Source organism: Haliotis cracherodii, unplaced genomic scaffold (assembly GCF_022045235.1).
Source record: "Haliotis cracherodii isolate W230 unplaced genomic scaffold, xgHalCrac1.p SCAF_11, whole genome shotgun sequence".
Classification (NCBI taxonomy): domain Eukaryota; kingdom Metazoa; phylum Mollusca; class Gastropoda; order Lepetellida; family Haliotidae; genus Haliotis; species Haliotis cracherodii.
In genome coordinates, this window is record NW_027266266.1 from 23,350,314 (window position 1) to 23,375,001 (window position 24,688).

The 24,688-nt window shown below is 42.7% G+C and overlaps 1 protein-coding gene across 1 annotated transcript in view; it reads left to right on the forward strand.

Moving 5' to 3' along the window:
• Positions 1–19,758, forward strand: part of LOC139455603 (rasGAP-activating-like protein 1) — a 31,398-nt gene extending 11,640 nt beyond the window's left edge. The window contains exons 8-20 of the mRNA XM_071237154.1: positions 150–250; positions 796–910; positions 1,824–1,980; positions 2,963–3,027; positions 3,163–3,272; positions 4,837–5,026; positions 6,114–6,251; positions 6,685–6,820; positions 7,654–7,835; positions 12,930–13,079; positions 13,191–13,326; positions 13,855–13,975; positions 16,849–19,758. Of these exons, the coding sequence (XP_071093255.1) occupies positions 150–250; positions 796–910; positions 1,824–1,980; positions 2,963–3,027; positions 3,163–3,272; positions 4,837–5,026; positions 6,114–6,251; positions 6,685–6,820; positions 7,654–7,835; positions 12,930–13,079; positions 13,191–13,326; positions 13,855–13,975; positions 16,849–17,035 (1,788 nt within the window). The 3' untranslated portion in view covers positions 17,036–19,758. The remainder of the gene's footprint in view (positions 1–149; positions 251–795; positions 911–1,823; positions 1,981–2,962; positions 3,028–3,162; positions 3,273–4,836; positions 5,027–6,113; positions 6,252–6,684; positions 6,821–7,653; positions 7,836–12,929; positions 13,080–13,190; positions 13,327–13,854; positions 13,976–16,848) is intronic.
• Positions 19,759–24,688: the final 4,930 nt, after the last annotated feature.

Consider the following 24,688-nt stretch of genomic DNA (forward strand, 5'->3'; position numbering starts at 1 on the left):
AGCGATTAATTCATGGGAAGGGTAGGTGATGCTAGTTGTATGCAGTGATGACTTCATGGGAAGGGTAAGTGTTTCTAGTGGTACATGGTAAACAGTGACGACTTCATCTCACTTTAAAATGATGCTTGATGTGTTAATGTGTGTTGTAGATCCATCTCCGAGCAGATGACATTCCTGAGGGCAGTTGTACCAGGAAGTGGCACTCAGTGGCTCACAAGACCCTCACAGCAACTGAGATACGCAGATGCAGGTACAGATCACTCCCCTTATCTCGATAAACTGAAGCAGGTACACACTGCTGTCCTTATCTCAATGCACAGATGCTGGTACAGACCACTGTCTGTATCTTGATCCATAGATGCAGGTACCAATCACCATCTACATCTCTATACACATATACAGGGAAAGACCACTCTCCACATCTCTGTGCCCGCTTCCTATCAGGATTCCCAGGCAGAATAGGTCCCTAGTGGCTGTTGTTAGAACTAAAATGTAAAGATCAGTTTGTTACAGTATATGACCTGGTTGAATGTTGTCATACACTAATGGCAGGGGAGTTGATCATGCTAACAACCACCAGTTTTGTACAGGCCGCCATGATGTGAATGGAATATTGCTTTTTGTGCTCACACCTTTGTACTGATTTTGATGACTTGACATACAGAGGTATGTCCTCAAGCTCTTTGTTTCAATGTGCAGAGTCAGGTACAGACAGTTCTCTTTATGCCGGAGGGCAGAAGGTGAATCAAAGGTTAAATCGTAGGCAGAAGGTTATGTTGTGAATTCTTTCTACAGTAAGATCGATCGTGGCAAGTTACGTCTGAAGCTGCAGCTGCTGGAGGAGCTGGTGCTGCCTTCGTCCTGCTACCATCCCGTCACAGATCTGCTGTTCCAGGCCATCAAACTAGAGGTTAGGTGCTCAATGATATATGTTACACATTGTCCTGCTACCATCCCGTCACAGATCGGCTGTTCCGGGCCATCAAACTAGAGGTGAGGTGCCCCATGATATATGTTACACATTGTCCTGCTACCATCCCGTCACAGATACGCTGTTCCAGGCCATCAAACTAGAGGTGAGGTGCCCCATGATATATGTTACACATTGTCCTGCTACCATCCCGTCACAGATCAGTTGTTCCAGGCCATCAAACTAGAGGTGAGGTGCCCCATGATATATGTTACACATTGTCCTGCTACCATCCCGTCACAGATCTGCTGTTCCAGGCCATCAAACTCCAGGTGAGGTGCCCCATGATATAGGTTACACATTGTCCTGCTAAATCCTTTCATAGACCTACTGTTACTACCCAGCAGGTCTGTAGCTCCAGGCCATCACATTACACACCTCCTTTCCCTATCCTGCTACCAGCCCACACAGGTCTGTAGCTCCAGGCCATCGCATTGCACACCTCCTTTCCCCATCCTGCTACCAGCCCACACAGGTCTGTAGCTCTAGGCCATCGCATTGCACACCTCCTTTCCCCATCCTGCTACCAGCCCACACAGGTCTGTAGCTCCAGGCTATCACATTACACACCTCCTTTCCCCATCCTGCTACCAGCCCACACAGGTCTGTAGCTCCAGGCCATCGCATTGCACACTTCCTTTCCCCATCCTGCTACCAGCCCACACAGGTCTGTAGCTCAAGGAAATCATACAAAAGATGAGGTGTAACGCGCTGTGCATTACACACCTCCTTTCCTCCATACCCAAGTTTGATCTTCGATCTTCAAGATTTACAACTTCTCTGATGACCACATTGAAATCAACGAGAGTTGCAAAATGTCGGCCAAGATGACAAGTGAGCTGTCTCATTTCAGAACTGTGAACTAGGCATGTACATATGGCGCACGCTGGCAAAGAACAGGACTCTAGAGCTCAGCGAGGTCGCAGGATCACTCATCCGATTTTCACTCAGCCATGATGTAGTGGTCGACTTCCTCGACCGAGTGACGCGCATGGATGTGGAGGACACAGGTAGGCAACTGTCACAGCCATCAGTGTAAGTCAGGGAACACAGGTAGGCAACTGTCACAACCATCAGTGTAAGTCAGGGGACACAGGTAGGCAACTGTCACAGCCATCAGTGTAAGTCAGGGGACACAGGTAGGCAACTGTCACAACCATCAGTGTAAGTCAGGGGACACAGGTAGGCAACTGTCACAGCCATCAGTGTAAGTCAGGGGACACAGGTAGGCAACTGTCACAACCATCAGTGTCAGGCGGGGGACACAGGTAGGCAACTGTCACAGCCATCAGTGTAAGTCAGGGGACACAGGTAGGCAACTGTCACAACCATCAGTGTAAGTCAGGGGACACAGGTAGGCAACTGTCACAACCATCAGTGTAAGTCAGGGGACACAGGTAGGCAACTGTCACAACCATCAGTGTAAGTCAGGGGACACAGGTAGGCAACTGTCACAACCATCAGTGTAATTCAGGGGACACAGGTAGGCAACTGTCACAGCCATCAGTGTAAGTCAGGGGACACAGGTAGGCAACTGTCACAGCCATCAGTGTAAGTCAGGGGACACAGATAGGCAACTGTCACAGCCATCAGTGTAAGTCAGGGGACACAGGTAGGCAACTGTCACAGCCATCGGTGTAAGTCAGGGGACACAGGTAGGCAACTGTCACAGCCATCAGTGTAAGGTGGGGACACAGGTAGGCAACTGTCACAACCATCAGTGTAAGGTGGGGACACAGGTAGGCAACTGTCACAGCCATCAGTGTAAGGTGGGGACACACGTAGGCAACTGTCACAAGATAAAGGGGACTGAAAGGGTCTAGTGTTAAGAAGTGCATGTTGTGATTTATAGATGAAACCGAATAAGGCATATCCAGAAATTTTCTTTTACTCTTTGTATGATGATGTCATTATGTCGGTAAAGTTAAATTTCAATGTTTGAAATTGTTCAAAATTAGAAGCATTCTGATGATATCCTATCTTCCTCTTCAGCCAATCCAAACACCCTGTTCAGGGGGAACACTCTAGCTACCAAGTCTATGGACCAGTTTATGAAGGTACGTACTGCAGTTTCACATTGGATGTTCTTAATCTTCAGAAGATTTTATTGAGGCTACGGTAATATGTCAGTTCAAATAAATTTTAAGTCTTTTGTAACTTCATTGCTTTGATGGTGATTGATCACATTGCAGATCGTAGGAATGCCATACCTGCATCACACTCTGTCCAATGAGATTGACCGGATCTTCAGTGAGAAGAAGACTGTGGAACTGGACCCTCATAGGGTCAACAGTGTCAGAAGGTCAGCAGTGCTGTGTTCCAGATTGATGTGGGGCCCGGTCAGGGTTCCAGGTTATCATAGATTCCCAGAATGTTATGCTTCTTGAAAAAGCTGCCCCGTTGGGGTTCTGGGTTTGAATAGGCCCCAGCATCCTATGCTTGTCCATAGGGCCACCCCATGGGAATTCGGGGTTAAAGTAGGTCCCCAACAACCTGTGCTTGTCATAAGAGTAACTCTGTCCGAATATCAGGTTAGGATAGGTCCCCAACATCCTGTGATTGTCACAAGTCTCACCCCGTTGGGATTCCAGGTTAGAATAGGTCTCCAACAACCTGTGCTTGTGGTAAAAGTAATTCCAGTTTAGGAAAGGTCCCAAACAACTTGTGGTTGTCGTAAGAGTCACCCCGTCAGAATTCTGGGGTTAGAACAGGTTCTCAACAACTCATGGTTGTGGTTGATTCCTACGCTGGGACCACAAAAACCTGTGCTTGTCTGAAGGGTCACCCCTTTGGAAATCTTGGTTAGAATAGGTCTCCAACAACCCATGGTTGTGGTTGATTCCTCCGCTGGGATTCCTGGTTAGAATAGGTTGCCAGAAACCTGTGCTTGTCTGAAGGGCCAACCCTTGGGAATTCCTGAATTCCATGAAATGTCATAAATGATAATGCATGAGAAACTCCCGACATAAGACATGTATATTGTGTACCTAGGCACCAAAAAAATATAAAGCAAGGCAGTTGAAGACCTAGGCAAACTTTGCAGAGCATGAAATATGGATTGATAATACATGAATAACTCCTCATACAGCTAACATGGCCTGCATGACTTGTGCATGATGTATCAGGGCAAATGAAAAACAAGGAAAACATGGCATGGGATGGGAGGGTGGGTAATGAAACCCAATCTCCTGGCAGTGGTGAAAGGCTGCGTGGCTGCTGAATAACTAACTATATCCTGGCTATGTTCGCAGCCTGCCTGACCGGAAGTTAAAGTTATGTTACTACATGACATTTACCATTATGTATGAAGAACCCTTTAACATTTACAGTACATTTTGAACACTACCGTGCTTGTCTTTCCATGGAAATTCTGAGGAAGTAGGACTGCCTCCGTGGTCTAGTGGTAGAGCATCCACCCGGAGAGTGGAAGGCCCGGGGTTCGATCCCTGGCCGTGTCATACCAAAAGACGTTAAAAGATGGTACTTGTTGTTACCCTGTCTGGCGCTCGGCATAAAGGGGCTGAAACAAGGACTGGTCGGCTCAGAGTCAGTATATTGTCTCTGAGTGGGGTATTCATGTTAAACTGCTACATGGTATCTCAGTGAGCTAGCACTATAAATCGGCATTAGTCTTGACTAGTACAAGCAGCCACGCAGTGCAATAATCTTGGTTGCGACATTAAACACAATTTCACCTCACCTCACCTCACCTCACCTCACCTCACCTCACCTCACCTCACCTCACCTGAGAATTTCAAGACAGAAGTGATTCCCAAACATAATACTTGTCATCACACAAGAATTCTAAGACATGTAAGAGGTCCTGAGTACCTCATCAGTAGCTAATTCCCAGATTTGTATTGTAGACGACACAGTATTCACCGCGAGTCGGAGGAGAACATCCTCCAGTCTAGTCAGGAGGTGCTGGAGGGCTACATGGGGGACATCATGGAGCGCATCATCCACTCCGCCCGCGACTGCCCCCACATCATGAGGATGGTGTTCCGCAACCTCCAGATGACTGTCAGGAAGAAGTGGCCAGAGACAGAGTACGAGGTAGGGAGTGGTGTGCAAGAGCTTACCAAATTGGTTGCCCCGATGTCTACTGGTTGATGCCGAGCAACTTTTGGGTTCCTATTCTTCCCCTTGATGATTGTGATGGATCTAGGGGGTTCAATTAACTGGACATGGTGTCACAGTTTGCATTTTTAAATAAACACAGAACAGGATATCTTTGTCAACAATAACACTATCAATTCATTTACACAAATCAACCTCTCAAATTGGCAAGTATATATATTAATAAAGATATATATTAGATTACTCAATAAATTTACAAAATAGCAGCGCCAAAGATAAGATTGTGACAGTGTGGTAATCTACTGACACACTCACAATATCAAGCGACTGCAATCATTCAATCTAACGGGATCTTAACCGTAAAAACAACCAGGACGTCACAACCAGCTGATCGTCTCTAACAGTAAACAAAATGTGACATCACAGCTGGTCATCAAACGAATATGTACTTTGATATTGTTTTATAGCACCAAGCATACTAATATACTATAAGACTAATATAACAACTTAACAAACTGACAGAAGTAAAAGAACTTAAAATATGGCACTTTATGCAATATTTGTAATGTAACAGAGGGAACACAAATATCAATGACATCATGATTCAAAATGGCGTGGTCCTGTAACCTGGCATGTCACTGTATGCAGTCAGTCATCGAAATTCCCAACTTAAGGTAATTTACGCCAAATAAACATGATTCCTACTTCTATTAAGTTATTACTCACGTTAACACAAATGTTCTACAAAAATTAACTTGGAATAGTGCCTATTACTGAAGATAAATGATGAACAAAACAGGACAATGCTACGCACGATAATGTTAACTCTTGAACCTAACAATGATCTTTTGTGTGTAGGCACCGGATCAGTATTCATGGGTGTATCCATTCTGGTAACTTTCACTTTTGGAATTCCTTATGTTTTACAATAAATTCGATATCATCAGACATGATGAACAGGCAAATCAAAACTTGTACATGGGATATGAATGTAGTGATATAGCTTAAGGTCCCCCTTACCTGAAATATTAACACAGACTGAATTATCTTCCCTGTTTTCAAGGACATTCCATACCTGGCTGTAAGCGGCTTCCTCTTTCTCCGGTTCTTCGCTCCAGCCATCTTGTCCCCGAAGTTGTTCTCCCTCCACCCAGTACATGCCAACAGGAAGATCAGTCGAACCCTCACCCTGCTGGCCAAGGTAGGTCATCGGCTCACTACATCATATACACGACTCAGTACATGATATCACATGCCAACAGGAAGATGTGTCAAACCCACATCCTGCTGGTCAAGGTAGGTCATCGACTCACTACATAATATACACGCCAACAGGAAGATCAGTCGAACACTCACCTTGCTGGCCAAGGGAGGTCATCGACTCACTACATCATATACACGACTCACTACATCATATACACGACTCACTACATCATATACTTGCTGGTTGCCCATAGCCTCTTTAAAACAATAATAGCTTTTCTAGTGCTATCCTAAAACATGTTCAAAAATTATTTTTTTTAATAACTTTGATATATTGTGACATGTTTCAAAAATCATTGCTTGTTCCTTTGTTACATGGCTGAAACAATGCCTATGTAACACAACACTTTGAACTCACTCCTACCTTCCAGCTGACCCAGAGTATGGGGAACCTGAACGTCCAGGGCAAGGAGACGTGGCTGGAGCCCCTAGCACCACTCATACATACTTACGTTGGCTGTGTCAGAGAGTTTATCGACGACCTGGTCACAGTATTTGATTCTGACAGTAAGTACTTAGTATTATTTCAAGTGTATGTCATGAGTATTCTGTAATCTTATGCCCTTTTCACTGTCGAACAGCCATCTCTGGAAATATTAACACCAGGAGTGAAAAATATTCTGAAAATGTATCACAGGAAATGTGTATTTAAAAGAATCGCTCACACTAATTTGTCAAAGATCATTGTGGGAGAGCCAACTTTTCAGATTCATGTTAGTGATCCATGAAACATCATCATTACTGTCCACTACGTTCCTCCATACATTGAGTTGCTTTGCGGTGTAAGTTGCTATATTTTACCCATAAATCAAGCCACAGCCTGGCTCCAGCGAGAGGCAATCGCATTTTGTTTGGGCAGGATTTTTACCACCAATTTCAATGAAGGATGTTTGGGTCTTCCACTGGTAATTCAGTTGCCAGGCTGTCATGATATAGGTGGAATATCAGAATGATGAGATCTGATTGGTCCACTTGATCTTGATAAAATACTATGTATACCACCTTGGAATAAATCCCTTATACAGCACGAGCAAGACTGGATTTCTAAGAGGCAGAATAAATTTCAAGCAAATAGCTGCACGTTTTTCCGTTGCAATGAAAGTCATATGACATAGCACAAGCTAACCTCTGCTCAATCGAACAGCTGTTTCCTACTAATTTTGAATTAGTTTTAATTCTTATACAATGCCATATTGAAACATGTCGGTAAGTACCACTCGCAACTTAACGTGGGATACCTCAGGCTTGTGAATTGAAACCAAATGAAGGACACATGAAACCCCATGTACCCCTTGTGATCCTGCTAAAAGATATATCCTAATATGCATGTGTTTGTACAGAGAACCACCGATGTTCAGGCCTGTCCCCGACCCACCAGAAGGATGAAGTGATACTGAGGCATGGTGTGCTACTCAAGTGCCGCTACAAGACCAAGTCCTGGCTGCGACCCCTTGTCTTCAAGAAGTGCAACTTCTGGCTCACTCGAACCACCTTGTCTTACACCAAGTCACAGTCAGAAGAGGTGAGAGGTGCACACCTTCAAGGACAAACCACAACATTATTTGTTTTTCAGATCCATTTTCTCAAAATGACATGCAGGATTCATTTTTTTAAAAGTGTCTTATGGCATGTTACTTGCTCAGAAACTGATTGAATTCCAAAGATAAGGGGTTATAGATTGTGTAGTTTAGAGTTTCTTGTTCTGTATCTGAGGACAGACTTTCATATTTCCTTATACAGTGTTTGAAACATAGCATGAAAGTGAGGGGGGTCTTTGACCATGTTTTCTGAATGTTGTAAAATATTGTGTGATTAGAAGATAAAACTTCTTTGTTTTCCTTGTAGTGCGTGGTTACCTGTAGATTTAATCATGCTAAATTGAATTTGGAACCGGAATCTACAGGTAGCCTAGTTCTACAATGAAAACACTTTAGTTTATCTCCATTCTACCATGATGAAATTAAACGCGAAGTCTGTGGTGTAAGCAGTGATTGTGAGTGAAGCGGCATGTCTACTCTTTTGAATGGGTTGATAATTTTATTTAATCATACATCAATGATACCCTTTCAACAAAATATGGTCTTGTATATGCTCGAATTGTGTCTTCTTACATCATCATACTTGCATACTGAATGTGCAGCACAGCTACTTCGTAAGCCAACATGCAGTGGTCACGCTGATTAAACAAGCCTTGCCAAACCACTCATTGTGTCACAGAAAATTTGACGACACAGTTCGTTATAGAAAAGCGCCAAATTATTGAGCTATCTGTTGTCACCAAAACTTGAAATACATTCTCTTGGTGATTTCTTTTGTGTTTTCTGCCCAAAATGTATTGCTTATGCTTCCCGTGCTGTTTGATGCTTATGCTCACCATGTTATTTGATGCTCATGCTCACCATGCTGTTTGATGCTCATGCTCACCATGCTGTTTGATGCTTATGCTCAACATGCTGTTTGATGCTCATGCTCACCATGCTGTTTGATGCTCATGCTCACCATGCTGTTTGATGCTTATGCTCACCATGCTGTTTGATGCTTATGCTCACCATGTTATTTGATGCTCATGCTCACCATGCTGTTTGATGCTCATGCTCACCATGCTGTTTGATGCTTATGCTCACCATGCTGTTTGATGCTTATGCTCACCATGTTATTTGATGCTCATGCTCACCATGCTGTTTGATGCTCATGCTCACCATGCTGTTTGATGCTCATGCTCACCATGCTGTTTGATGCTTATGCTTACCATGTTATTTGATGCTTATGCTCACCATGCTGTTTGATGCTTATGCTCAACATGCTGTTTGATGCTCATGCTCACCATGCTGTTTGATGCTCATGCTCACCATGCTGTTTGATGCTTATGCTCACCATGCTGTTTGATGCTTATGCTCACCATGTTATTTGATGCTTATGCTTACCATGCTGTGTGATGCATATGTTTACAGTGCTGTGTGATGCATATGCTTACAGTGCTGTGTGATGCATATGCTTACAGTGCTGTGTGATGCTTATGCTTACCATGTTGTTTGATGCTTATGCTTACCATGCTGTGTAATGCTTATGCTTAAAGTGCTGTGTAATGCTTATGCTTACCATTCTGTGTGATGCTTATGCTCACCATGCTGTTTGATGCTCATGCTCACCATGCTGTTTGATGCTTATGCTCACCATGCTGTTTGATGCTCATGCTCACCATGCTGTTTGATACTCATGCTCACCATGTTATTTGATGCATATGCTTACAGTGCTGTGTGATGCTTATGCTTACCATGTTGTTTGATGCTTATGCTTACCATGCTGTGTAATGCTTATGCTTAAAGTGCTGTGTAATGCTTATGCTTACCATTCTGTGTGATGCTTATGCTCACCATGCTGTTTGATGCTCATGCTCACCATGCTGTTTGATGCTTATGCTCACCATGCTGTTTGATGCTCATGCTCACCATGCTGTTTGATGTTTATGCTTACCATGCTGTTTGATGCTTATGCTCACCATGCTGTTTGATGCTTATGCTCACCATGTTATTTGATGCTCATGCTTACCATGCTGTGTAATGCATATGCTTACAGTGCTGTGTGATGCATATGCTTACAGTGCTGTGTGATGCATATGCTTACCATGTTGTTTGGTGCTTATGCTTACCATGTTGTTTGATGCTTATGCTTACCATGCTGTGTGATGCTTATGCTCACCATGCTGTGTGATGCTCATGCTCACCATGCTGTGTGATGCTCATACTCACCATGCTGTGTGATGCTCATGCTCACCATGCTGTATGATGCTCATACTCACTATGCTGTGTGATCCTTATGCTCACCATGCTGTTTGATGCTTATGCTCACCATGTTATTTGATGCTTATGCTTACCATGCTGTTTGATGCATATGCTTACAGTGCTGTGTGATGCATATGCTTACAGTGCTGTGTGATGCATATGCTTACAGTGCTGTGTGATGCTTATGCTTACCATGTTGTTTGGTGCTTATGCTTACCATGCTGTGTAATGCTTATGCTTACCATGCTGTGTGATGCTTATGCTCACCATGCTGTGTGATGCTCATGCTCACCATGCTGTGTGATGCTCATACTCACCATGCTGTGTGATGCTCATGCTCACCATGCTGTATGATGCTCATACTCACTATGCTGTGTGATGCTTATGCTCACCATGCTGTTTGATGCTCATGCTCACCATGCTGTTTGATGCTCATGCTCACCATGCTGTTTGATGCTCATGCTCACCATGCTGTTTGATGCATATGCTCACCGTGCTGTTTGATGCTTATGCTCACCATGCTGTTTGATGCTTATGCTCACCATGCTGTGTGATGCTCATGCTCACCATGCTGTTTGATGCTTATGCTTACCATGTTATTTGATGCTCATGCTCACCATGCTGTGTGATGCTCATGCTCACCATGCTGTTTGATGCTCATACTCACCATGCTGTGTGATGCTCATACTCACCGTGCTGTATGATGCTCATACTCACCATGCTGTATGATGCTCATACTCACCATGCTGTGTGATGCTCATGCTCACCATGCTGTTTGATGCTCATACTCACCATGCTGTTTGATGCTCATGCTCACCATGCTGTGTGATGCTTATGCTTACCATGTTATTTGATGCTCATGCTCACCATGCTGTGTGATGCTCATGCTCACCATGCTGTTTGATGCTTATGCTTACCATGCTGTTTGATGCTTATGCTCACCATGCTGTGTGATGCTCATGCTCACCATGCTGTTTGATGCTTATGCTTACCATGTTATTTGATGCTCATGCTCACCATGCTGTTTGATGCTTATGCTCACCATGCTGTGTGATGCTCATGCTCACCATGCTGTTTGATGCTTATGCTTACCATGTTATTTGATGCTCATGCTCACCATGCTGTGTGATGCTCATGCTCACCATGCTGTGTGATGCTCATACTCACCATGCTGTGTGATGCTCATGCTCACCATGCTGTTTGATGCTCATACTCACCATGCTGTTTGATGCTCATGCTCACCATGCTGTGTGATGCTTATGCTCACCATGCTGTTTGATGCTCATACTCACCATGCTGTTTGATGCTTATGCTCACCATGCTGCTTGATGCTTATGCTCACCATGCTGTTTGATGCTTATGCTCACCATGCTGTATGATGCTCATGCTCACCATGCTGTTTGATGCTTATGCTTACCATGTTATTTGATGCTCATGCTCACCATGCTGTGTGATGCTCATACTCACCATGCTGTATGATGCTCATACTCACCATGCTGTGTGATGCTCATACTCGCCATGCTGTGTGATGCTCATGCTCACCATGCTGTTTGATGCTCATACTCACCATGCTGTTTGATGCTTATGCTCACCATGCTGCTTGATGCTTATGCTCACCATGCTGTGTGATGCTCATGCTCACCATGCTGTTTGATGCTTATGCTCACCATGCTGTGTAATGCTTATGCTTAAAGTGTTGTGTGATGCAAATGCTTACCATGCTGTGTAATGCTTATGCTTAAAGTGCTGTGTAATGCTTATGCTTACCATGCTGTGTGATGCTCATGCTCACCATGCTGCTTGATGCTTATGCTCACCATGCTGTGTGATGCTTATGCTTACCATGTTGTTTGATGCTTATGCTTACCATGCTGTGTAATGTTTATGCTTAAAGTGCTGTGTAATGCTTATGCTTACCATGCTGTGTGATGCTTATGCTTACCATGCTGTGTAATGCTTATGCTTACAGTGCTGTGTAATGCTTATGCTTACCGTGCTTTGTGATGCTTATGCTTACCATGTTGTTTGATGCTTATGCTTACCGTGCCGTGTAATGCTTATGCTTACTGTGCTGTTTGATGCTTATGCTCACCATGTTATTTGATGCTTATGCTTACCATGCTGTGTGATGCATATGCTTACAGTGCTGTGTGATGCATATGCTTACAGTGCTGTGTGATGCTTATGCTTACCATGTTGTTTGATGCTTATGCTTACCATGCTCTGTAATGCTTATGCTTACCATGCTGTGTGATGCTTATGCTTACCATTATGTCTGATGCATATGCTTACTGTGCTGTGTGATGCTTATGCTTACCGTGTTGTTTGATGCTTATGCTCACCATGTTGTTTGATGCTTATGCTTACCATGCTGTGTAATGCTTATGCTTACCGTGCTGTGTGATGCATATGCTTACTGTGCTGTGTGATGCTTATGCTTATCATGCTGTGTAATGCTTATGCTTACCATGTTGTGTGATGCTTATGCGTACCGTGCTGTGTGATGCTTATGCTTACCATGTTGTGTGATGCTTATGCTTACCGTGCTGTGTGATGCTTATGCTTACTGTGCCGTGTGATGGTTATGCTTACTGTGCCGTGTGATGGTTATGCTTACCATGCTGTGTGATGCTTATGCTTACTGTGCCGTGTGATGCTTATGCTTACCGTGCCGTGTGATGCTTATGCTTACCGTGCTGTGTAATGCTTATGCTTACTGTGCTGTGTGATGCTTATGCTTACCGTGCTGTATGATGTTTATGCTTTACCTTGCCGTGTGATGCTTATGCTTACCATTATGTCTGATGCTTATGCTTACCGTGTTGTGTTACCAGGCAAGGAAGGTGATCCCCGTATCCCAGGTGTGTGCAGTAGAGAAGCTGGACTATGGAGCCCTCAGCAAGTCTAACATGGGCCAGATCCTCATCCGTGACCCCGAGGACACCAACAACCTGGACTACGGCATCCTCTACTTTCAGGCCAAGGTGGGTGCTGGTTATTGTATCATGCATTTTTCTTTCTATTGTATGCAGTATTGAGTATAACAAAATGAGTTGCTGTTTGTGAGTTTCCCATTTCTCCTTGTACCCACCCAGGATGTGAATGAGCTGACATCCTGGATGTCGGCCATCAGGAAGACATGTCAGTTTAACCAGTGCCGAGTTGAAGCCTACCACCCTGGGGTTTACAAGGGGGAGAAGTGGAGCTGCTGCCACAGGCCACTACCTACAGGTGAGTCACTACCTACATGACACTACCTACAGGTGAGTCACTACCTACGGGTGAGTCACTACCTACAGGTGAGTCAATACCTACAGGTGAGTCAATACCTACAGGACACTACCAATAGGTCAGTTACTACAGGCCACTACCCACAGATGCTACTACCTACAGGATACTACCTACAGGTGAGTCACTACCCACAGGACACTACCCATAGGTCAGTTACTACGTACAGGCCACTACCCACAGATGCTACTACCTACAGGTGAGTCACTACCCACAGGATACTACCCACAGATGCTACTACCTAAAGGAGAGGCACTACCCACTGGTCACTCTGTTTGAAAATGCTTTGTGTCTACTAGCAAAAACATAGCTATTTTTAATAGGTATACATCAATTATCAATATTAAATGACAGTCAATTGATATTTTTGGCAAGATATACAGCGCCTTTGATTAAAAAAATTAGAACACAGCTTGGTCTGGTGTGAGAATTGGTTAGAAATGAGTAAAGTGTAATTTGTTGTTGCTGCAGCAACTGGGTGTAGTCAGACATATCACGGAGTGATGTTGGGAGACTGGCAGGATCCCCTGGACCCTCGGCTGGAGACGCAGATCATCTTCTCACAGCTCCTCAACAGCAGGGACAACCTCAGGTCAGACCCTCATCACCGCACCCATACATTTGTCAGTCATCATCCCACCCATACATCTGTCGGTCATCACCCCACCCATACATCTGTCAGTCATCACCACCCATATATCTGTCAGTCATCACCCCACCCATACATTTGTCAGTCATCACCCCACCCATACATCTGTCAGTCATCACCCCACCCATACATCTGTCAGTCATCACTCCACCCATACATCTGTCAGTCATCGCCCCACCCATACATCTGTCAGTCATCACCCCACCCATACATCTGTCAGTCATCACCCCACCCATACATCTGTCAGTCATCGCCCCACCCATACATCTGTCGGTCATCACCCCACCCATACATCTGTCAGTCATCACCCCACCCATACATCTGTCGGTCATCACCCCACCCATACATCTGTCGGTCATCACCCCACCCATACATCTGTCGGTCATCACCCCACCCATACATCTGTCAGTCATCACCCCACCGATACATCTGTCAGCCATCACCACCCATATATCTGTCAGTCATCACCCCACCCATACATCTGTCAGTCATCACCCCACCCATACATCTGTCAGTCATCACCACCCATATATCTGTCAGTCATCACCCCACCCATACATGTGTCAGTCATCACCACCCATACATCTGTCAGTCATCACCCCACCCATACATCTGTCAGTCATCACCCCACCCATACATCTGTCAGTCATCACCCCACCCATACATCTGTCGGTCATCACCCCCCATATATCTGTCAGTCATCACCCCACCCATACATCTGTCAGTCATCACCCCACCCATACATCTGTCAGTCATCACCCCACCCATACATCTGTCAGTCATCACCTCACCCATACATCTGTCAGTCATCACCCCACCCATACATCTGTCAGTCATCACCCCACCCATACATCTGTCGGTCATCACCCCCATACATCTGTCAGTCATCACCCCACCCATACATCTGTCAGTCATCACCCCATCCATACATCTGTCAGTCATCACCCCGCCCATACATCTGTCAGTCATCACCCCACCCATACATCTGTCAGTCATCACCCAACCCATACATCTGTCAGTCATCACCCCACCCATACATCTGTCAGTCATCACCCCACCTCTACATCTGTCGGTCATCACCCCACCCATACATCTGTCAGTCATCACCCCACCTCTACATCTGTCGGTCATCACCCCACCCATATATCTGTCAGTCATCACCCCACCCATACATCTGTCGGTCATCACCCCACCCATACATCTGTCAGTCATCACCCCACCCATACATCTGTCAGTCATCACCCCACCCATATATCTGTCAGTCATCACCCCACCCATACATCTGTCAGTCATCACCCCACCCATATATCTGTCAGTCATCACCCCACCCATACATCTGTCAGTCATCACCCCACCCATACATCTGTCAGTCATCACTCCACCCATATATCTGTCAGTCATCACCCCACCCATACATTTGTCAGTCATCACCCCACCCATATATCTGTCAGTCATCACCCCACCCATACATCTGTCAGTCATCACCCCACCCATACATCTGTCAGTCATCACCCCACCCATACATCTGTCAGTCATCACCCCACCCATACATCTGTCAGTCATCACCCCACCCATACATCTGTCAGTCATCACCCCACCCATACATCTGTCAGTCATCACCCCACCCATACATCTGTCAGTCATCACCCCACCCATACATTTGTGGGGTCATCCATGGATCGTGAAACCTGTGTTATGGCCACGAATAGCTATTATATGTTTGAGTTGTTTAGGGGAGCTAACTCTGTTCAGTTTAATAATAAGTGATTCATCTATTCAGAATTTAGTTATCTAGGTGATGATTGGTTGTGCCAGGATCCACTGAACTTGGGTTCAATCCCCAAATAGAGCGGATATACTGCTTAAGGGTTTCACCAAAGTAGTAAACATTTGACTTGTGTCACTTGAGCGTTTACCTGAGAGGCCACAATAAAAATGATATTCTTCTGAAACATTACCGTATGTCACCATCTATAAAGCGACCCCACGTATAAGGTGACTCCCCTGTAAAAGCCTTCAAAATCGGTGCTAATTTATATACCTTGTCTATAAAGCGAATCGGAATGAAGCCAACACCATCACATACACAATCCTTACATTTGCAAGAAAAACGTGTTTGTCTTCCACAGAAAAAAATTACAACGTATCCCTTCAGCAAATTCAGGGAAATGAACAGATCACAAAAAATGAACTTGGTCAAGACAAATTTGAAATTTGAGATAAAAAAAACACTAGACATAATGATTTACCGATTAAATTGTATTTCCTGTTCTGATAGGAATTGTTTATTTTATCAGGAATAATTTATTCTAATATCATGTTATTTTAGTTACCATATATATATGAAATAAATTGATAAGCATAGCACTTTGATACAGCTGATCACTATTGCTGGATATTTTGTCATATGGAACAATTTGACCAATCACCGTCGATACTCACATGCTTGCGATAGCGAAAACTTTATGTTGACATCGTTTATAAACATCAGTCCAGATATATAATACACTCTTTCCATAACCAGACAGTGTAATTACATGATTAGTTTTCATGATTCAATACTGATTTGTTGACATGGTATTTCTGGTGTTACCTGCTCACAGTAATGTCTTTGTGTTGGGAAAAAAACATCAAAATTCTTCAACCCTGTGAAAAAGACGCCCCCCTTGAAAGCACCCTAATTCTAGGTACGAAAAACTTGCCTTATACACAGCGATATATGGTAAGCCCATCTCACTTACTCAAGCTAAACTACATAGTGAAGATGTAACTCAAGTTACTGTTACAGGGTGCTGATGTCTTTGTTTCCCCCACAGAAAGGAGCAGATCGAGCTCCAGCTGGAGTTGACCAGACGGGGGGCCGAGGGCTCTGAGAATTACGTCACCAGCCAAGGTCAACCCATAGACAAAAAGTTGAAAACAATGGGTCAAATCCTGGATGTTATTGAACAGCTGACAATGTCCCACGAGACATTTCGTGAAATGCCGGAGCTCCATCACTAGGATTGTGTACTTGAAACATTCCAGATGAGTCACATTCCTGAAACATGTCCGAACAGCAGCTGTATTCCTGAACTAAGGAATACATGAAACATATCAAAACAACAATTGTACAAGATGTACAAAAAAGCCAATACTGACATGTCCCGAAGAAGATTGTATGTCTGAAACATGTCAAAAATACAATTGTGATTGCGAATCATGGTCCAATCATAATTGTATACATGACACATGTCCCACTAACACTTGTATTTCAAAAACCTATCAAAACAACATTTGTATTCCTTAAATGTCAAAGAATGAAAATGTCAAAGCACTGTTATTCCTCAGTGTTATTGGTAAATGTCAATGTTACTGGGACAATTGCAATTTACCACACCTTCACGACTAGAAGATCAGCTTGATCTTAATCACTAGGACAAGCTCAGATGGAACTTAGCTTCAGCACTAGGACAAGCTCCGATGGACCACAGCTTCATCACTATGACATGCTCAGATGGACCACAGCTTCATCACTATGACATGCTCAGATGGACCACATTTTTATCTCTAGGACAAGCTCAGATGGACCACAGCTTCATCAGTAAGACAAGCTCAGATGGACCACATCTTCATCACTAGGACATGTTCAGATGGACCAAAGTTTTATCTCTAAGACAAGCTCAGATGGACCACAGCTTCATCACTAGGACAAGCTCAGATGGACCACAGCTTCATCAGTAGCACAAGCTCAGATGGACCACAGCTTCATCAGTAAGACAAGCTCAGATGGACCACATCTTCATCACTAGGACAAGCTCAGATGGACCACAGCTTCATCAGTAGCACAAGCTCAGATGGACCACAGCTTCATCAGTAAGACAAGCTCAGATGGACCACATCTTCATCACTAGGACATGCTCAGATGGACCAAGTTTTATCTCTAAGACAAGCTCAGATGGACCACAGCTTCATCAGTAGCACAAGCTCAGATGGACCACAGCTTCATCAGTAAGACAAGCTCAGATGGACCGACGCTTCATTAACAGCACTAGCTCAGATTGGCCAGAGTTTCATCACTAGGACAAGCTCAGATGGACCACAGCTTCACCACTAGGACAAGCTCAGATGGACTGGCCTTTTCATATGAACAATCTCAGCTGTAATGTCTTTTGACATCGACTGCAAGTCATTCAAGAAGTCAAAAAAAACTCAGAATGTCCACTCCGTCAACATTCTGACTTGACATTTAACTTTCTTAGAATACTTTCTCCATGTAACTGTGATGAACCTGCCTCATAGACAATCTATTTTCTCCTACTTGATTTTTCGATCTTATAGGTGCAGCTAACACTTGGTGTTCTTTCACCACATTCCAGATGCCGATCCTGTCTTATTGACGGGGGTACACACATCGACCATGTCGCTTGTTCAACAAGAAGTGTGTTCAGCGAACTTTGTCAATTCAATATGTCTCTGTTGATAGGGGGTACTCACATCGACCATGTCGCTTGTTCAACAAGAAGTGTGTTCAGCAAACTTTGTCAATTTATATATATCAGTATCTCTTTATTTTTGACATTTTGAGATTTTTAATCTGTGCTATTTCCATGTCAATGTTTTTTGTCTTTTATATTGCAATATTTTAGAAATGTAAATTGTCTCAGTGTAGCTTAAACTGCAGCGTTCTGATCCTTGGTTTAGTAGAGGATTGTTTCACAGAGGGTTCCGAGAAACAGCTACTTACTTGGAAATATTTTATTATATTGTTTATGTTGTCAAAAAGTCAAATGCCCTATACCTTAAAATACTCATATGGCGATGCATGACATAATATTCAATTATACAGTCCACTGTGAATTTGTGAACATTGTTTAGAAGTTAATTGTTCCAATATTATACCAGCCTTTGTGAATTTGTGAACATCATATTGAGGTTAATTGTTTCCATATCATAGTGACCTATGTTAATTTGTAAATTGTTTCAATATCATAGTGACCTATGTTAATTTGTAAATTGTTTCAATATCACACTGACCTATGTTAATTTGTAAATCGTTTCAATATCATAGTGACCTATGTTACTTTGTGAACATCATGTAGAGATTAATTGTTTCCATATTACACATGCCACTGTGAATGAGTGAACATCGTATAGAGGTTAAATGTTTCAATATTCTTCCGGCCTTTGTGAATTTCTTTCATGTGTAGGTCATTTGTTTCAAACATTCATGCTTTCGTGAACATCATTTAGCAATTATTTGTTTAAATTATATTGGCCCTTTTAATTTTAACAAAACCATTGATGAATTTTCTGTTTCAATGACACAAGGCCTTAGTGAATTTTATCAACATCATTCAGTGATAGTAATATATGTATGATAAGTTTACTGGTCAACTTGAACTTTGTGAAAATTATAAGGTGCAAACTGGTTATGTTGTATGCACAAAGGGAATGTTGTTATGAATTATCTGCATGGATATTTGTGGCTCTCATGACAGTTGCAGAAAATAGTACCAAAGGGTTTTCTTATGTCAGGCTAAAATAATATTACACTTGGTTCACAGGCACCGCCCGTATCATCAGAATGTCTGCAGCATGTTTTGTTTTTATTTCCATTTAAAAAAATCCCAATTCTTGAAAACAATATGATCCAATAGAGCATGCAGTTACTTTCCTGTACATGCGCACTGCTTTACTGTGCATGTCACATGATGGCGGGGCACGGGTGGCCCAGTCGTCTAAGGTGCCGCGATTCGCTGTGCAGAGTTGTGTCCCTTGGGCACACTGGAAACCTATGATAATGGGTTCGAATCCGGGTTCGCCCTGATTATGTTTCTAGGTTTGTGAGCGACATACCCGTGCTTGTGGGTTTGACCGAAGTGGTAAACGTCTGAGACCTGCATTACTTCGGGCTTTCCTCCCACGTTAAGCTGACACACCGTGATATAACTGCAATACTGTTAAAAGCAGCGTTAAACCCAACTCACTCACTCACTCACTCACTCACTCACTCATGTGATAGCAATGGCAGCAATAGGAGTTTGTATGCTTGTTTATGTAGGGAGGCCCTTTCCCAGGTTAATGTACTAGTTTGAACAAGCAAAATAAAAAAACACTGCCGTCTTCACTATATTTTCAAATGTTATTGCCAGTGAACCAATTGTTTTATCTTTTTAAGCCTTAGAAATGTAACAATTTCAAACTATTGACGCATAACAATTATCTATGGACCAAAGGAAATAAATTGGTTACATGTAAAATATCAATAATCATGTAAATGCCACACAACACCTTTGATAGTATTGTTAAATGTAATGAAATGGAAAAATAGTTTTAATCTTTTGCTTTTCCATTCTTTAATCCAAAATACACTTTTCTGGAAGAAATATGAGCATTCATTAACAAAACTTTCATTAATTTATGTCAGACAGTAAAGAGTTACCTCCCTTCACTCCCTGACAACTTTCAATGCTGAATCTAGGATTAGCTATGTTGAATAATGGTATGAAATCTGCATTGTAGGACGGTAGAAGTTTGTGAAACTAGATACAGTACTAGTGTAATGGTAAAACTGTCTTTGATAGTCGCCCCTATTGTCAGTATTCACAGGCTGAAGTATTGGCTGTTGTTGTTTTAATGCGGACAGTATTGAGAAAAATGACAAACATAAGGTTATGTGAATATAGTAGAGAATATTTAATCTGTTATGCAGGTTGTAGTTTCATAGACAGCACTGCACGGGCGCCATGTGATTCCTGGAGTAGTTTCGTGTACAAGCATTCTGCAGACACCATGTCCTTGCGAGCATGTTACTGATAAGACCTTCCATATTATTTTGGTTTTCTCACCTCCATGCTCAGATTGAGAGAGAGCAGGTGAAAGAAAATAAACTATGTTTTAGCTCACCTGACTGAAAGTCAAGTGAGCTATGTTTTGGCACGTCCAGCTGTTCATCCGTCTGTTGTTAACATTTAAATGTTCATCATCTTCTAAAACTAGGCCTAAGAGCTGAAACTTTGTATGAAGATCCCTGCTATGGTGTCTCCAAAAATATGCACACAGAATTCCAATCCGACTTTAAATATGGCTGCCATTATTTCTCCATAATTCAGGTGAGCTACAGAGCTTTGTGGCCCTATTTCATTTAAATGCTTTGTATGAGAATACAACTGCTAAATTTGCTGGTGTGTAATGTGCAAAAATGGTTCAGTAGGACGTTTTGACCTCAGTTTTTGAACAGTTGGAAAGGATATTCACATTAACTCTTTAACACTTATTGTGCTCTATTCATGTGCTATAACAGCTGCTGTGTTGTGAGTTTAACAGAGAGAAATATCAAGAGCGATTATGAAGGAAAGATGAAGCTATTGGCAGAGTTTCTTCTCTTTCAATATGCTTCCAGAACAGCATTTATGGTTTATATTCAGATTGGCAAATGGGTCGATATATTGTTATATTTTTGAGTGCCCTTATGAGTGCTTTTATTGGACATGGGTGTCATACTTCGGATTTGTGTCCCCTTACCTGCCAGGATCCACTGATCATGAGTTAGAATCAAAGGTTCATCTCAGACCAGTGCTGGTTGGTTTCACTACCGTGGTAGACATCTCAGACCAGTGCTGATGGGTTTCACTACCGTGGTAGACATCTCAGACCAGTGCTGGTGGGTTTCACTACTGTGGTAGACATCTCAGACCAGTGCTTGTGGGTTTCACTACTGTGGTAGACATCTCAGACCAGTGCTGGTGGGTTTCACTACTGTGGTAGACATCTCAGACCAGTGCTGGTGGGTTTCACTTCTGTGGTAGACATCTCAGATCAGTGCTGATTGGTTTCACTACTGTGGTAGACATCTCAGACCAGTGCTGGTGGGTTTCACTACTGTGGTAGACATCTCAGATCAGTGCTGATTGGTTTCACTACTGTGGTAGACATCTCATACCAGTGCTGGTGGGTTTCACTACTGTGGTAGACATCTCAGACCAGTGCTGGTGGGTTTCACTTCTGTGGTAGACATCTCATACCAGAGCTGGTGGGTTTCACTACTGTGGTAGACATCTCATACCAGTGCTGGTGGGTTTCACTACTGTGGTAGACATCTCATACCAGTGCTGGTGGGTTTCACTACTGTGGTAGACATCGCAGACCAGTGCTGGTGGGTTTCACTACTGTGGTAGACATCTCATACCAGTGCTGGTGGGTTTCATTACTGTGGTAGACATTTCAGACCAGTGCTGGTGGGTTCACTACTGTGGTAGACATCTCAGACCAGTGCTGGTGGGTCTCATATATGATAGACTTATTGGTCTTTCCTGAAACAAAAATCAAAATGCTGTTCATGAAAGCGTTAAATCCAATCAGGATTACAATCTGAATGCATGGGACAGTGATGCTTTGTGAATGTATAAGACATGCTTACAAGCATAAACGAGAATTATGTATGTGTGGCGGTTTTGGTGATTGAATGTTTCTCAAGTGTGAGGGATTGGGCTGTCAAAACTAGAATAGTTCAATAAGCCTAACTCCTGACATCACCTTACTAGATAGGCCTGTGGTGAGAGTGTTCACCTGTCACACACACTCCTGGGTTCTATTCCCAACATGGGTAAAACATAACAAGGTCATGCTTTTTGACCCTGCTGTGATATTAATGTTATTGCTTTGAACGTGTAACTCATCTCATTCCTGCTAATTCCTGTATTTATTCACATAATCATTCTCTCATATTTTAATGGCTGTTTTAAGTTGACCTGTTTTGTTGAATTCTTTCAATGTTATACTTTTTATTATGGGAGATATACAAAATGACCTGGAGTTATCAGAATACTATTTGTCTTACGACCCATTATTGTCATCCTATAGTTTGTGGAACAGAATTTAACCATGATAATGATTCCCACAGAATAAAACTCAAATCAGCCCAACTTCAGAAATAAGAAAAATTAAAATTGAAAATAAAGTAGTAAATTTTTATGCTGAAGTCTGTTTGGGATCAAAGTTAAAAGCATATTGTTTGAAGTCATTTGGTTCTAGCTTTCTGACTTCCATCTGACCCAGTGTGTGACAAAGAATTAAAGTCATTCCTGTTAAGTCAAGAAGCCTGGGCCTTGGGCAAAGGCAAATTTGTTAATTATTGGGTAAAGTCATTTGTTTCTGAACAACGATCTGTCCAGATATTGTTGTGCTTAAGTTGTGAGCGTGACGAATACTTAATGTTGTCTGTTAATATACAGAAGTCTCATCAGGATTATGTCTCAGATGATTGAGAATCCTCTGTGAATCCCCATTTATCACTTTGTTCACTACCCAGCATAATTACAACCGTATGTGTTGACGACGTATTGTGCCTGCAATCTGTCTCATGTTACATCTCTTGCCATCCATTTCATTTTCATGCCACTCCCTCCTATCATTCTCAGTATCAGTAGAAGCCCCCAAGTGATGAGGAATTGGAGGGATGCTAAGACCCTAATGACCACCCCCTAAAAAGACCTCATTGAAATAATTGTATATTTTGTTAGGAGACACACACACTACAGGTTAAAATTGGCCTTCCCCCAACAATTATATAATTAAAAATGTGTGGCAACCTTCCACTCCCATTGAGACTCTTGAATACACTTTCTTCGTTACAGTCTTCGTTCTTTTCCACATTCTTTTGTTCCTACTTTCTCTTGTTCCTACTTTCTCTAATTTTTCATCTCTTTTCACTTCATTGTTGGGTGGCCTTTTGCATGATCTTTCGATTGGTCCCTTTGAAAGTTTAATTTCCACTTTAGTATATACTGTTAAATGAATGTATTTGTATAGGACCTAGGCTAGAAAAGGACCCCTGCACATTATTTGTTGATGAAGGGGATCAAGAGTGGACAAGTCACTTTCTATGCCTGTGCTGTAGAGGAGTAACGATATGGTGGGGTCGGAATCGATATGTATCCCGATACTATGGGTGCGATACGATTCGTATCCCAATACAGTACTAATATTTGTTTTTGTTTGTGAATCACAACCCGTAATCATTTGTTTTGAGAGATCAAAGATGGGATATGGCAGGGCAGAAACATATAGACTAGAGAACACGGCAAATGTTATTCTATTTATAACCAACCGGAGAAAACAACAGAAAAGTTTTAACACCAATACTTGTAATGTGAAATATGGTGTGTATCAGTACAGAGGTTGTAAATCAATGCGTTGTATCGTGTGCCTCGTATCGGGATACAGAGGCTTGTCGCCGTATCGGTACACCACTACTGTACTGAATGTGTGTCATCATGCCAAACTGGCATGGAATGTTGCTCATGGCTTCAGCCACTGGTTTCCCCTGTCTGGATTAGGCAGATTGAACTTGGTGATGAATTAATATTGTAACCTCGGGAACAAAAAATTGGTATTGTATTGACAGAGATCCTGATTAGTCAGAGTCTGGTTTAGACAGAATGCACTGTGTTGGCCATCCCCTCCGTCCTTTTCTGTCTCTTTCTTTCCATTTTCTGCAGCTTCTTTTCATCTACATTGTATTTAAGTTTCATGACATTAATGTATTTTACTGTTTGAATTCAATGTCATCTGTCCAAGTATCATGGCTCACCACTTCACCCTACCCAAAGTGTCCTCAACTATGTTCTTGCAATAGCTTTGCCTCCGAGTCTCGTTATGACAGCAGTTACATCT